Source organism: Ciconia boyciana, chromosome 7 (genome assembly GCF_034638445.1).
Source record: "Ciconia boyciana chromosome 7, ASM3463844v1, whole genome shotgun sequence".
NCBI classification, from domain to species: Eukaryota; Metazoa; Chordata; class Aves; order Ciconiiformes; family Ciconiidae; genus Ciconia; species Ciconia boyciana.
Window position 1 is genome coordinate 7706265 of NC_132940.1, and position 13465 is coordinate 7719729.

Genomic DNA, 13465 nt, shown 5'->3' on the forward strand with positions numbered 1-13465 from the left:
AAATTAATTTGTTCCTTTCTGTCTGCAGGTAGCCCATGTTGTATTTCAGTATGTGAAGATGCTGCAGAAAAGAGGGCCAGATAAAAGGCAAGTGTTTGCCACTATATCAAACATTTGCGAGACTGTCCTTCTCCATTAACCTTTTATTTGTAGCGTTTGCACTTCTTGTGGAGTTACTAGAGCGTGAACGGTGAGTCAGTAGTAAAGCTTGTCTGTGTGGGAAACGTATCAGTTTAAAAAAGTTTAAAAATTAATTTTCTCAATGTTTATGCTTGTTTCTTGGTGCTTTTAGTTAGATTTATTGTGATCCGATTTCTAATTTTAATAAGCTGAACTAGTGTAGATGTAAGGTGCAGTTTTGCACTTATTTAAATAAATTTCTTGAGCCAAATCTGTGGAAGTCAGGACTGTGGTGTTCTAGTGTTAGCCTTTATGATAACTTAGTATCAGATTTTAACTCTTTGTAGTTAAGTCTCTTCCTCTTTGGAAAATAGCAGAACTTTCTGCCAATTGAGAAGTGCTCTTTTGGATGGAAGGGAAGTGTCTGTGTCTCGAACCTGAACTCACCCTTGATGACTAGAAGACTGCTAGAAGACTGCTTTTTTTCAGATTCTCGATAAATGTTGTGGAATAATGGAGGAAATCCACTTTTATTCTCTCCTCCCTCCTTTACAGAATATGGGAAGAAATCCAGAAGATTGAAGCTAATGAATTTCACTACCAGGAACAGGTATTCATCCAGTTTGTGTTGATATACATAAAGCATGAAAAGGATTTATTTTTAATCTTGAAACACATTTTCAAAGTTCTATTCAACCAGAAACGGATTATGCACTTAATGAGGCTGTATTTTGCTGAAAGAATTTGTGTTCTACACAGGGAAATATTGTGACTTTTTCCTTCTCAGAATTAAATGTTGCTTTTTTCATTCTCTACCTGGTGGGTAGGCTCCTTTTCAGTTCTAATCATTAGGCCCTTGTGTGTGGAGTTCTGTGCCCATTAATAGCACTCTTCAAATTGTTTGGGGTTTTTCAGTATTTTTGCCAGTTTAACTTCTTTTAAGCTATTTTGGCACTGCTGATTTCTGGGAATAGAAAAGCAGTGGTGTGTGAAAGGTGTGGCTTGCTGGTGACCTGGCCTCACAAAGGCTAGGGTGCTAATGACCCCCTGTCTGCTGTTACAACATTACACAGTTAAGTGTGATTTTGTGTCAAGTCTTCCTTGGCTTACTGAAATAGGAATTAGCAAAAATCTTACTTGTTTTCATTAAAGATAAAGAAAAGGAAGGGAACACAATTGAGATAATTTGAGAAGTCTCACTTCATTGAGTTTCCTACTCTCGCTACATTTAGCCATGTTCTGTTTTTTATTAGGTAACTTGGTTTTTTTGAATAGCAGTAAAATTTCCTTTTGGGAAAACAGATCCATATACTACATATATGGCTTGAAAGCATCACTGAAGTTTGTTGGTTTCTTTAAGGTACACAGATGCAGGAAGGAGGAAAAAAAAAGACTAGGAAATACTGGAGTTTTTTTCTTTCCAGATGCTCCAAGTATTTTCAGACACTCTTAAGACCCACCAGTCTGCTGAGAGCATCAGGATGTTAGAAATGTCATTTTTAGCAAATCCTTGCATCTGTAGCTCTGCCTTCAAAATAGCATATGGAGGATATTGAGTGTCTTGAGTGGCCTTTGAATAGCGGAAGTGGTATTTGCAAGTGATACAGACAGCAAGGACTGCTGCCAAGAACCCCAAGTGACAGATAACAGAGCAGTGGATTTCTTTGGTAGGAACAAGTTTACACTTATTTACAAGTACATTTTTTAAAATGCCATGTGGTGTTTTTTTTAGTGGAATACAACTTTTATGAATTTGTTAGCAAAATTCAACTATTACAAGATTACAACAGACAGCTTTTTTTTACGACTTTTTTCCCTTAAAAAAAGCTTTCCCCAGAACAATAGAGAAGAACTAAAAATCTGTGAAGGATGGCTTTTTAGTGTATTGGACATAACAGGAATGAATGTCTGTTGCCCTACGTACAGTTTTATGATTCTGTCTTTAATCATTGTCGACAGAGGTTGTCCAGTTTGAAGTCTGACTTTTTCATCAAAGTGAAGCTATTTAGTCCTGAAAGGTTCTTATTAGTCTTCTTGGTTCTTTTTAGTACTCCCAGCTAGAATTTTATGTTCTCCAAAACTGTTACTGTTCTAATAGACTATATACTTCCCAATATTAAGCCAGGTGCAGATAGAAAGGACCCAAGTTTACACTAGGGAAATATCTACTGTTAAGAGTCCTGCCTTTTTGGCCAGTTGATTTTGAGTGACCGTTAAGAGGTTACTGACAGTGCAGGGATTCAACTCCAAAAGCAAGGAACAGAGATATGTATGTGCTTTTGTGACAGGGTTGTGTATCTTAGGGACAGATTAGTGACTTAGTCATGGCACCCCACTCTTCTTGTTGATGGAAAGAGCTGGTACGTGGCCGTCCTAAAGAATAATGTTCACAGAGGCATGGTTTTGGAATAAGTGGTTATGTGCCCCAAGAGAGGTTTAATGTTTCCTCAGGTGTACAGTGCCTTAAGAAATTCTTGGTCATGTTTTCCACTACACACATAAGACACAGATGTGTCAAACTCACTTCTTTTCAGGTGAACTGTGGTCTGTATCTGGACCCAGAATCTTTACAGCATGATGCTGGCTTGTTCAAAAAAACCCAAAAGCACTCAGCAAGAAGCTCTCCACTAGGCAATCTTACACCGTTAAAAGGCAGTCTGTACTTTCATATCCGAATAGGAGAATCTCTTCCTCTTCACATTGTACATCATGGCAGAGAACTTGGGAAAGGAGCAGAATGAGAGATACTCACGCAGCAGCAGCGGTTCCTTGGCTTGCTCTTTCCAGGTTCCAGATTACTTAAATCTTGAATTGCAGGACTCTGCTTGTGTTTCTTGGAGGCAAGGAGTGCATTCTACTGGGTCTTTAACGTGGTAGGTTTAATGACTGTAAACTGCATGCTCAAGGTTTCTTCTACACAGATGATGTGTCTGATATTTCAGGATTCTCAGAGGAGTCCTGAGCATTAGATATGGTTATGAAATAGATTTGTTTTAATAACTGAAACTAAATGCTGTAACGAGCGCAGCATGCAACTCATGCTCAACATACCTGACCAGTCAAGCTCTTCTCAGAACAGAAAATTGATATTTTAGTTTTCTGATTATGTGAAAAATAGCTTGCTTCATTTGCTTACAGACAGATCCAGTTGACTATGTGGAAAGCCTTTGTGAGAACATGCAGTTGTTTCAGAAGGAGGATTTTCTGACAGGAGACCAGCTCTTGTTTGAATACAAGCCTGAGGTAAATACTCTTTGAACTCTGATTACATGTTTTGATGTAAGGAAGATATGGGCATACTGTATAATATAAGCATGTATATAGGCATTTATAATTAGGCATAATATAGGCAGAGGTTTTGTATTAATTGAAACACTCTCTTTATATTCAGAAAGCAAATCTCCTTTTTTGTGAGCTTGTTATGTCTTGTTCTTCCTGTGTTCAGACTGAGAAATCTTTGCTGGGTCAGGCAGAGCCAGAGTTGCGTTTGAACTGAAGTATTGTCTTGAACTTGTAGATCATTGCTGATGCCCTTAACCAGCTCAGTCCTCAGAGAGCCAACCTCGTTTTGCTGTCTGCTGCCAATGAAGGCCAATGTCATCTAAAAGAGAGGTGGTTTGGAACGCAATACAGTGTGGAAGGTAAAACAACGGCAGAAACTTAGAGAATGTCTGATTCATGCAGTAGAGATATTAAAAGGGTGACAACACAAAATACAACCACAGAGAAGTAGGAAAATGAATCCTCAGTGCTAAACTGACCTCATCATTGGTCAAATACTCTGTCCTACTCAGGAATTATTGTTCTTTGGTATCAGTTGATTCCCGCTCCCTAGTTTACAATTGTTTGAGGAGGCCAGAATCCCAGCGAGCCCTCAGCTTGGCTGCCATTCAAGTCCTGAACAGGGAAAAGAACACAAACAATGAAGGACAGGGCGTGTTGGTAGCTGGATTACTAATGCAGGCAGGCTTGATTTACTTTTTAATAGGAGTGCTTCAGTCCTGCTCCAGGGCAGTTCGTAGGAAGGGATTTAGAAAGATTCATGATGAACCAGTATTGTACTGCAAATCTTCATGGAGATAACTAAGACATGAGATGACTGGTCTAGGAAATAGGATATTACCTTCCTGTTGAACTAAATGCATTTCATCTTTTTTAATAGATATTGACAAGTACTGGAGTGATTTATGGGCCAGTGACTTTGAGTTAAATCAGGATTTACACCTTCCAGAAGAAAACAAATACATAGGTAAGGCACCTGAGCATGAGTGAAATCTTCCCCCAGTAATTTATTTGAGAATTTTCTGTGGTTTAGAAACAATCTTTAGCTTCCATCTGAACATGAACCTGGGTTTGCCGTTTAAAAAGTATGGGAGCTCTGTTCACCTGAATTTTATTTAATATTCTTGTACTTATAAGAACTGAGGTTTTTCTAAGGTGTAGACTTATAGATCATGTAGCCATAACAGAGCAGGCCTCACACAAGCAGTGAGAGTTAACACAGAGCTCCAGACACCCGAGAAGAGCAATTTTATTTCCTTAATCCTGCTGTTTTTGAAAGCATCTAAATACCATCTGGCTTTGTTGCCAAAACCAAATGAAAATAAACCCATAACTTGTATCCTGGATGGAATGCAACATCACCATTTCTGCACTGCTTCTGAGCCACTATTCTGATGTGAAACTGAAAAATAAATGTTCTTTGGGTCCAGGGAAGCATTATCATGTATAATTTAGCAAACTGGGAGGGGAAAAATGTATTTTGTTGATAATTTTGAAGACTTTAATGCATGTAGCCTGGCTGTGTCTGTGAAACCTACTAACTTCTGGGTTTGGTTTGGTTTTTCTTTTTGTTAGCCACTGACTTTGCTTTGAAAGTTGCTGACTGCCCTGAGACAGAATATCCAGTCAAAACACTAAGCACACAACAAGGCGCTCTCTGGTACAGGAAGGATGATAAATTCAAAATCCCAAAAGGTAAACGCCTTAGGGCTTTCCAAAGAATAGGACATCCCTGTTTTTACCAGCAAGGCAAATAACCCGTGATAGTGTTCACCACTTAACTCAGTGTGTATTGTCAGTTCTTCCATGATCCTTTTGATATGTTTATTAGCTACAATGAAAGAGAAGCAGGTAAACTACCTTGCAACAAAGAAACCCTGCTGATACCTCAGGTTAAAAAGTGGAATCACTGAAATACACTGACTTCTGAATGTGTCTGACTATGGACAGAATTTGGCAGACAGAATATGATACTGAGACAAGGGCTTGAAAATGAAGGAACACGTCCATTAGAAGAGACTATAGTCTGTTCTACAGAAAGAGAAGAATATAGCCTGGATCTGAGACAAATGTGGAAAATACATTGCTGATTTCAAGCAGAATGTTGCAATTTTTAGTGTCTGTTAGATGTTTTGTGGAGTTTTCTTTTTTTATTTATACTGGTCACACCATGTGAGTTAGTATTCTGCAAAGCACAGCTTTGTGTTTTCTAATATTTGGTATTTTTAAGGGAAGATTTTGGAGTGAAAAAGAGAAGATGTTTGATGATGACTTAATATAAGGAAAAATATATTCTCATAGCTGAATGACCATTTTCATTAGATTCAAATTGTGACCAAAGAACAACCTGATGGAAGTATATTTGACTCCAGAAAGCTGTCACTTTTTCTACAATTTCTCATTTAAGTTTCTTTTTCCCTACCAGGTTATGTTCGATTCCATCTGATCTCTCCATTGATACAGCAGTCTGCAGAGAAGTAAGGATTACATTATTTATGCTTATCTTGCAGAGTAACTAAATTACCATACCTAGTGAAAAACCATGAAGAGAGATTAGTTTTAAACTGGAATAGAATAAGGCTTCCTTTTCTCTTGATCTTACACTTTCCTCGTGGTTTTATCTGTAGTTTGGCGAGGGTGGTTCTGCAGCAGGTCGTTACTGTAGCAAACAGATGCATAGGAGTTTCACGGTGTGTTATTCCCCAGTGCAAGTTTTAAAAAAAAATGTAACAGCAGCAGTGCACATATCAGAAGGAAGGGAGTTGGTCCTGAAAAGAGCAGTCCACAGTCATGCCCTGAACCAGCAACTTGGGAGCCTGTAGGAGCAGGTGAAGAGGCTATCAGCAGCATTTAGAAGCCAGCTGTTTGTTAGACAGACCTCAAGGTTATAGCTCTGCACGTGCTGCACTTCTGCTAGTCTTAGGCTAGCATTGCCATTTGTAAAAAATTTCATAGTGCTTTTATCACAAGCCTGCTGAGACCTGCACAAATTTGGGAAAGCCTTTATAAATCCATGTTCATCTCTGTTAGTTTGAACTTTGAATTGGAATCCAGGCAATAACAAAAATCTGAAAACATGGACTGCAATTTCCACATTGTGTAGCCTGATTTGCTATAGCTTATTACTATTTTTTTATCTTGATAAATAGTCATCCAGATACTCAAGTCTTCAGCATAACTGAGTCCATCCATCCCCCATTCCTTTACACAAAGTGTAATCATCTCATTTTCTGTGATTATTCAATGTTTTGAGCACTGGCATGTTACAATGTGCATTCCTACCTTGAAATCTTAAATTATGTGAAGCTGGAGTCTTATTCATTGCAAAGAATAGTTGAATGTTAAAATAATTGTTAAGTAGCATTGTGTGCTTTCTGGACAAAGGGAAACTTGCATTCTGTATTTCCAGGTTTGTTGAAAATTTATTTTTGAATCTCGTTTTACTCAAGTATTCATTTCTGTTGGACAACTTCTTGTGTGTACCATCAAACTCATTGGGCTTGATTTTTATCTTTCTTCTATTCCTTCCTTTTTTTTCTTTCTTTTTAACCCTCTGCCCTTTTCTCCATCCAGCATAGTTTTGTTTGATACATTTGTAAACATCCTTTCCCACAATCTTGGTGAACCCGCTTACGAAGCAGATGTTGCTCAGTTGGAGTACAAGCTAGTAGCTGGAGAGCATGGCTTAGTCATTCGTGTGAAAGGATTCAATCATAAACTACCTGTGAGTACTGCTGATCTTCTAAATACATTTATGCATGCTGCTTTTCCGTGTATGTGCTTTTTGTCCTAGCAGCTGTAGCCTAGCTGGATGGAGCTTTAAATGTTTAGATATGGGGTATTTTAAATTGGAAAGTTTGTGTCTTTGTTCAGATACAGGATAACGGAGCAAATGCTTTTTCATGTGCTTATGTATATAAAGTTGTAGTTTTATTCACTTAAGTAAGCTCAAATTACTGACCTTAGGCTGACTTAAGAGAAATCTTCCTTTAATTAATAACTGTATCTCCATTAAGACTTTAACAGCTTTTCCTTTAAAAAGAGCAGTGAGTCTCCCATGTCCCTTTAGAGTGTTAGAGCCTCTCCATCTGTAAGCTAAGGCTATTTGCAAGCTGTCTGGAGAAGTATGTCTGAAAATAGGTTTTGTTTACAATTTGACTTTGGAGATACAGCTTCTGAACATACTAATTTCAGGTGCAGTTTTTCTTTGTTGGGTAGCTAAGAGCTTACCTTACGAGGATTGGGGGATCCCTGTTCCCATTCTCTAAATGCTGGACATGTAAGACATGGCAAGCAGAAACAGAGAGGACGTCATGATCGAAGAGGAGAGAACTGCCAAGCTGCCTTAGACTTTCATTGCAAGAGCTTGGCTGGAGCTTTAACAAGACTGTCAATCATCTGTCAGGCTTATTAATGTGAGGTTTAACAGAAAAAGCCAGAGGTGCAAATAGCATGGTCTAAATATTCTTTTTTAATCATGAATTTTGCTCTGTTGTGATGTCATTGTGCTGGTCAGCTGTAAAAGGAAAAACTGGAATATCTAATACAGAAATGTTGGAGTTACAGGTTGGTTAGGTTTGTTTCAATAGAATGTGGAAACTCCTATTGATTTGGGATATTGAGCTTATTTCATTCACTTTCTAAAAATGCACTCCTTTTGAAACTGACTGTAATTTGCTATAGAATTGTTTAGTGAAGAACATGTAACAGAATTGAGGAATGTCCTTTAGTAACCCTGCACATCTCTTATGTTGACCAAATAATGATGGGGGTTTCTTATTATTATATAGGATTAAATTTAATTGGTTCTTTAAAAAAAAACAAACCAAAAAACCAAACCCCAACAAAAATAAAAAACCCTGACTTGAAACTGTTTTCTTTACAGCTTCTATTTCAGCTCATCATTGATTACTTGTCTGACTTCAGCTTTACTCCAGCAGTTTTTGAAATGATAACAGAGCAGCTGAAGAAAACATACTTCAACATCCTCATCAAACCTGAGACTCTGGCCAAGTGAGTTCTGGGGGAGGGCAAAAAAGTGGCTGCACAGTAAGTGTTGATGTTGAGCTGAAGAGCTCAGAAATTGCTGATCTGTGCTCATGGAGGCTTGTTCCAGGGTTAGCTTGTGGCTTAGAGAGCTCAAGCAGCTCTGCAACCAGCGTATCAAACATGTGGGTCAGCTTGGACATGCAGGTAGCTGCTGTTCTGAAGCGACCTGTAGCCAACAGCAGGTGCTGATGGTGCAGGATCAGCCCACAGCAATGCTCCTGGGGACCATCTTCCTGTCTCCAGTATGATCCTGAGTCAGAAATAGGATCTCTTAGATTAAACAGCTCTTGACGGCCTGTGGTTTTGTTTTCCTTCTTGCATTGCAGGGATGTGCGTCTCCTGATTTTAGAACACGGCAGGTGGTCCATGATAGATAAATACCAGACACTGATGAATGGCCTTTCCATTGAGTCTCTCTCATCCTTTGTTAAGGCTTTCAAATCACAGCTCTTTGTAGAGGGTCTCGTACAAGGAAACTTCACAAGCAGAGTAAGTATAGCTTTAGCAGCTGACACGCATTGAAACTTGTTCTTAACACGTGCTTTAACACAGTTGCCACAACTCCAGCACTCACCTGCCAGCTGACTGCCTCTTCTGTACTGGCTATCTGGAGGCTCGCTGGTACAGGGCAGCTTCACGTCTAACAACTCAGGAGTGCTCATCTGGGTAAGCCTCCGGGGAGTCCATAGCTGCCAATTTGAACAGAGGGATTTTTTTCAGGAATTTGGATTTAAACTGCAGAGAGGGGAAAATGTGGTGAAAATACACCTGTTGCCCCTGCTTTTTATATTGTTTGCTGTATGGACATATTTGATATTGAGAAATCACCATGGTGTTGCCACAGGAGGAGGCTTCCCTCAAAGTACATTTCTCCTGGAAATGTGATTGCCTGCATGGTTTGATCAAACCTCACTGAGGTCCAGGCATCTTCAGTCTTGTTAAACACCTGCAGTATTTGTTGAAGTCGTCTACCCTGGGACTAGGTCACACATAGTCCTGTCAGGCTTTTTAAAATAGGGTTGTAATGGGGCTTAGCTCTATGTTTCGAGTGTCATTGAGTGCCTGTGCGTGGCATGGGAGAGAAACCTTCTGCAATTACGATTTGTGCCAAGAAGTTTGTCTTAGCTGGTGGTGTTTGTCCTCAAACTGTTTAAAGCCTCCTAAAGAAAACGTGCTAATGTCCTTTGGGAGGGCAGATTCTTGTAACATCGGCTGTCCCCTCCCGAGCTGTGGAGCAGAAGGAGGCCTGAGAATCTAATCATGATTTGCCAAGAACCTTCATTCAAAATGCTTTTATTGCTGCAGCCTCTGTGTGAGCTAAGCTCCTTTCACAGCATGGCATGTGCAACCCTGTAATTCCTACATCAGTTTTACCATTTCTCTTACTTCGTCCCATTTCTTCCACTTAAGCCCAAGAGTTTCCTTTCCAGAGCTCCACCTTCATGCACAAGAGAGGGGCCTTATCTCCTGTGTGCACCCTTTGCTGTTGTGACGGCTGGGGCCATTTCTCTGGCTTCTGCGTTCTCCTTCTGGAGAAGTTACAGTGCAAGAAACTGCCTGGAGACTCTGTTTGCTTTGCAGCTTGGTGCAGCGGTGTCCGGAGGGGTTTGGGATAAGGCGAGGGGGCAGGGACGTAGATGGCACGACAGAGCTTGGCTGTTCTTTTCTCGGGGGGTCACTTTCTCAAGCGATGCACTGTGGTGTGTGGCTGTGAATTGGGGTAATAATTCTCTGCTAAATAAAACTTATGTTTGTGCTTTCTGTCCTAGGAAGCAAAGGATTTTCTGAATTATGTTGTTCAGTGAGTATCTCTTGACTCTTGCACCACTCATTCTGTGGAAACTATAATCAAGTTAAGATTCTTTTCTGGAGGAAGGGGCCAGGGTGGGAGCGATGCAGAAATTCCCTTCTCCCCTCCTGGATACAGTGCTGCCGGTGTTTGCTTGTGGGAGGTGACCGTTCATCATGGCAGTTCAAGCAGGGCATTGTTCTGGTTTGGGGAAGGGGAAAATAATGTCAGCCTGAGTGTTAAATGCCTGGGTGTTGTACTGGTTTTGGCTAAGATGTGAGCGGGTTTGACACTTTGCTGTCTGTGCTCCCTTCAGAAAGCTCCAGTTCGCTCCTCTGGCCCATCCCTGCCCTGTTCAGTTCCGGGTGGTGGATTTGCCAAATACGCATCTGCTCTGTAAGGTGAAAACTCTCAACAAAGGTGATGCCAACTCTGAAGTGACAGTCTATTACCAGGTAACATGTTAGCTTGGTACGTACTGGTCTATTCCCTCTGGTAGCTGCTGATGCTACGGTTCTACTTATGTCACAGCTTTGAGAGCAGTCTCTGGACAGGGTTGTTACAGAGGGTGCACTGAAACCTCACGTAAGCACATGCCCTTGGCCTAAGAGGCTAAACCAGGTGGGCTCTCGCAGTGTGTGGTGTTCTCTGAAACCGGCATCTTCCCCTCCTGGCCTGTGCTAGTGCTAGTAGCTGAGTTTGTGCCTTGGTGATTTCCTGGTGTCACCAGTGATCTTATGGTCCTGGGCTGAGCCCTCCCCCTCTCTTCTGAAGGCCATATTGAGGCCCTCACAGAAAAGAAGAACTTTCCAGCTGTCCCTGCTGTGAATTGTAATTTAGTGCTGCAGTCCAGGCTGAGGTGTGTGCCACAAGTGTCACCTTGGTCTGAACTATAGCATTTAACTCCACAAAATCACCCTAAATTCTTCATTTTCTTTCTAGTCAGGTGCCAGGAACCTAAGGGAATATACCCTCATGGAGCTGCTCGTGGTAAGTTAGTGTTTGTGTCTCCTAACTCACCGAAGTGTCTTCCCTGAAAACAGTGCTTGGAGCTAAGATAAGGCCATGGGGCTAAATGGTACAACAGGGACAGCATGTATCTATTGCTCACTCTGATTAAACTTCTCAGTGGTTGGGACAGGATCCCCAGCCTGCTGCAGTGATGGACAGTATGGAAGACTGTTCTCTTAGCTACCGGCCCAGAAGACTGAGACCTCTCTCAATTCAGTGCGTGTAGTTGGAAAGGCAGCACTTCAGTTGTTTCCACATGTTGTGGTCCTGTTTCTGTGTGGAGCCCGAGGGCTGGTTGCAGGGGAGCACTGCTTCTGCTGTAATGCATTTGTGTTCTGTTTCAGATGCACATGGAAGAGCCTTGCTTTGACTTCCTGAGAACCAAGCAGACCCTTGGGTGAGTTCACTGTAGAGGATAGCTCCTACGCACCTGCTTTTGCTGTTCCCTAGTATTTTTACTCCAGAAACCCTTCCAGCACAGTGGCTAATTCCTCAATTATTGTAATGGAAACAGCAACATAAACACATCAAAACCAAGAGCAGCCATTGATACAAGCTGCAACCAAGTTGCTTTTGAGTCCTGTAAGAATTGCATCTATTACCAGTGTGTTAACTCAGAATTATTCAGCATCAAGTTGTTCCTTTTACTTCCTAAATCAGCTCCCCATTCCCCAGGGCTGTTTTCACATCGGCTCTGTGGTGCGTCGCAGCCTCCCTCAGAGGCACCCTTCTACCTCAGGAAACTGGAACAAGCTTTTCACAGCTATGGGTCTGTCACTCTGATGAATTAGTTTGCAGGAACACAAACACAGATACTCTGCCAAGCTTAAAAGGATTTCCTAAAAATGAGAAAACACTGAAGTGCAGGAAATACGACTATTGAGAACTTATATCTGAGATTTTTCTTTCTAAAGTACCAACACTATTTTAACTTGTAGCATGTCCTGTAAATGAAAATTTAATTGTGCTTGTGCAATGACTTTGTTTCCCCCCCTTTTTTTTTTCTTTTTAAGCTACCATGTGTACCCTACCTGCAGGAATACTTCTGGGATTCTTGGCTTCTCGGTCACAGTAGCAACCCAGGCAACTAAATACAAGTAAGTGCTCTGTGGTTAATATTTGTCACCACTCCCAGGCTTGGGCCGTGGGAGTCGCCCCTGAGCTGCCAGCGCCCATTTCTGGTGACCGTACTGCACCGTGTCCACCACGTCCTCCCGGCAGAGGCTCAGGCAGCGGGGCCTGGCTGATGCAGACCGGCTCTGCTCGAGGAGGTGTCTCGTGGGTCTGCCAGCCTGGGACTCAAGGAATCAGCTGGCTGTTCCTCGCTGTATTTTGCTGTGCAAAGCATCTCTGTAAATAGCAGCTGTTGCTGCTGTCGCCTGAGTAAGAAGGACTTCAGCACAGGAAATTTACGGCAACTGGTTTTAGGAAAGTCAAGCTTAACAAGGTGGCCAGTGGACCTTGCATGTATTCAGGCACTGAACATCTGAGCCTTGTGGGATATAGTGAGGTATCAAACTATGTGACCACATTTACGTGTGGTATTTTGTGTCAGTGGTGTATTTACCCAACATCCAGCTGAAGAATTATTACTGAGAGAGTTTCACTGAATCTCCTCCTTATTCTGTTAGATCAGGTCACAGCTGACTTCAGTTTGCTTTTGCTTGAGCTTTTCTGTGCCCCTGCTCTCATCTAAGAGTTCACACCTGTTTCAGGCCATGGAGGGTTTTGGTTTTTTGTTTTTATTCTATGAGGGGGGTTATGTAAGAGCCCAAAGGGACTGTCAAAAGAGTAGCCCTGGCCTCAGTTGTGACACTGCTGACAGTTGCGACATAGTGACTGAAAGACAATGCCTAAATACAGCAATAGCCTTAAGCCTCTTAAAACTGCAGCAGTCCTGACTTGAATAGGGAAAAGTAATCCCAAGACTAAGTAAAATATCCCACTGCCCTTTTGAAGATATTCTGCCAGGAGAGCGAAATCTGTTGCTAAGTAAAGCCTGTGTAGCTGTTCTTCTGGCTCCATTTCAGCAGACAGAACAATATTACGGTCTTGTTCAATGCTGGAGCTAACTACAGGTATTTGGCCTGCCAGAGTTGCAGGGGTATATGAAAAACATGCAACTCATGAAAAATAATACTGTGTCAGTGAAAATTTAATTAGCACAGAGTACTGCTGCCTCTAATTTATACATTTGGATGACACTTCCATTAC

At 41.4% G+C, this 13465-nt stretch overlaps 1 protein-coding gene across 1 annotated transcript in view; it reads left to right on the top strand.

Annotated features, from left to right (window-relative positions):
- NRDC (nardilysin convertase) overlaps window positions 1–13465 on the top strand; it is a 30148-nt gene that overhangs the window by 14895 nt on the left and 1788 nt on the right. Inside the window, exons 13-27 of the mRNA XM_072866386.1 lie at window positions 29–87; window positions 676–730; window positions 3259–3363; window positions 3638–3761; window positions 4283–4369; window positions 4978–5097; window positions 5828–5879; window positions 6976–7126; window positions 8288–8415; window positions 8778–8940; window positions 10221–10252; window positions 10557–10695; window positions 11183–11230; window positions 11596–11648; window positions 12265–12348. Of these exons, the coding sequence (XP_072722487.1) occupies window positions 29–87; window positions 676–730; window positions 3259–3363; window positions 3638–3761; window positions 4283–4369; window positions 4978–5097; window positions 5828–5879; window positions 6976–7126; window positions 8288–8415; window positions 8778–8940; window positions 10221–10252; window positions 10557–10695; window positions 11183–11230; window positions 11596–11648; window positions 12265–12348 (1400 nt within the window). The remainder of the gene's footprint in view (window positions 1–28; window positions 88–675; window positions 731–3258; window positions 3364–3637; window positions 3762–4282; window positions 4370–4977; window positions 5098–5827; window positions 5880–6975; window positions 7127–8287; window positions 8416–8777; window positions 8941–10220; window positions 10253–10556; window positions 10696–11182; window positions 11231–11595; window positions 11649–12264; window positions 12349–13465) is intronic.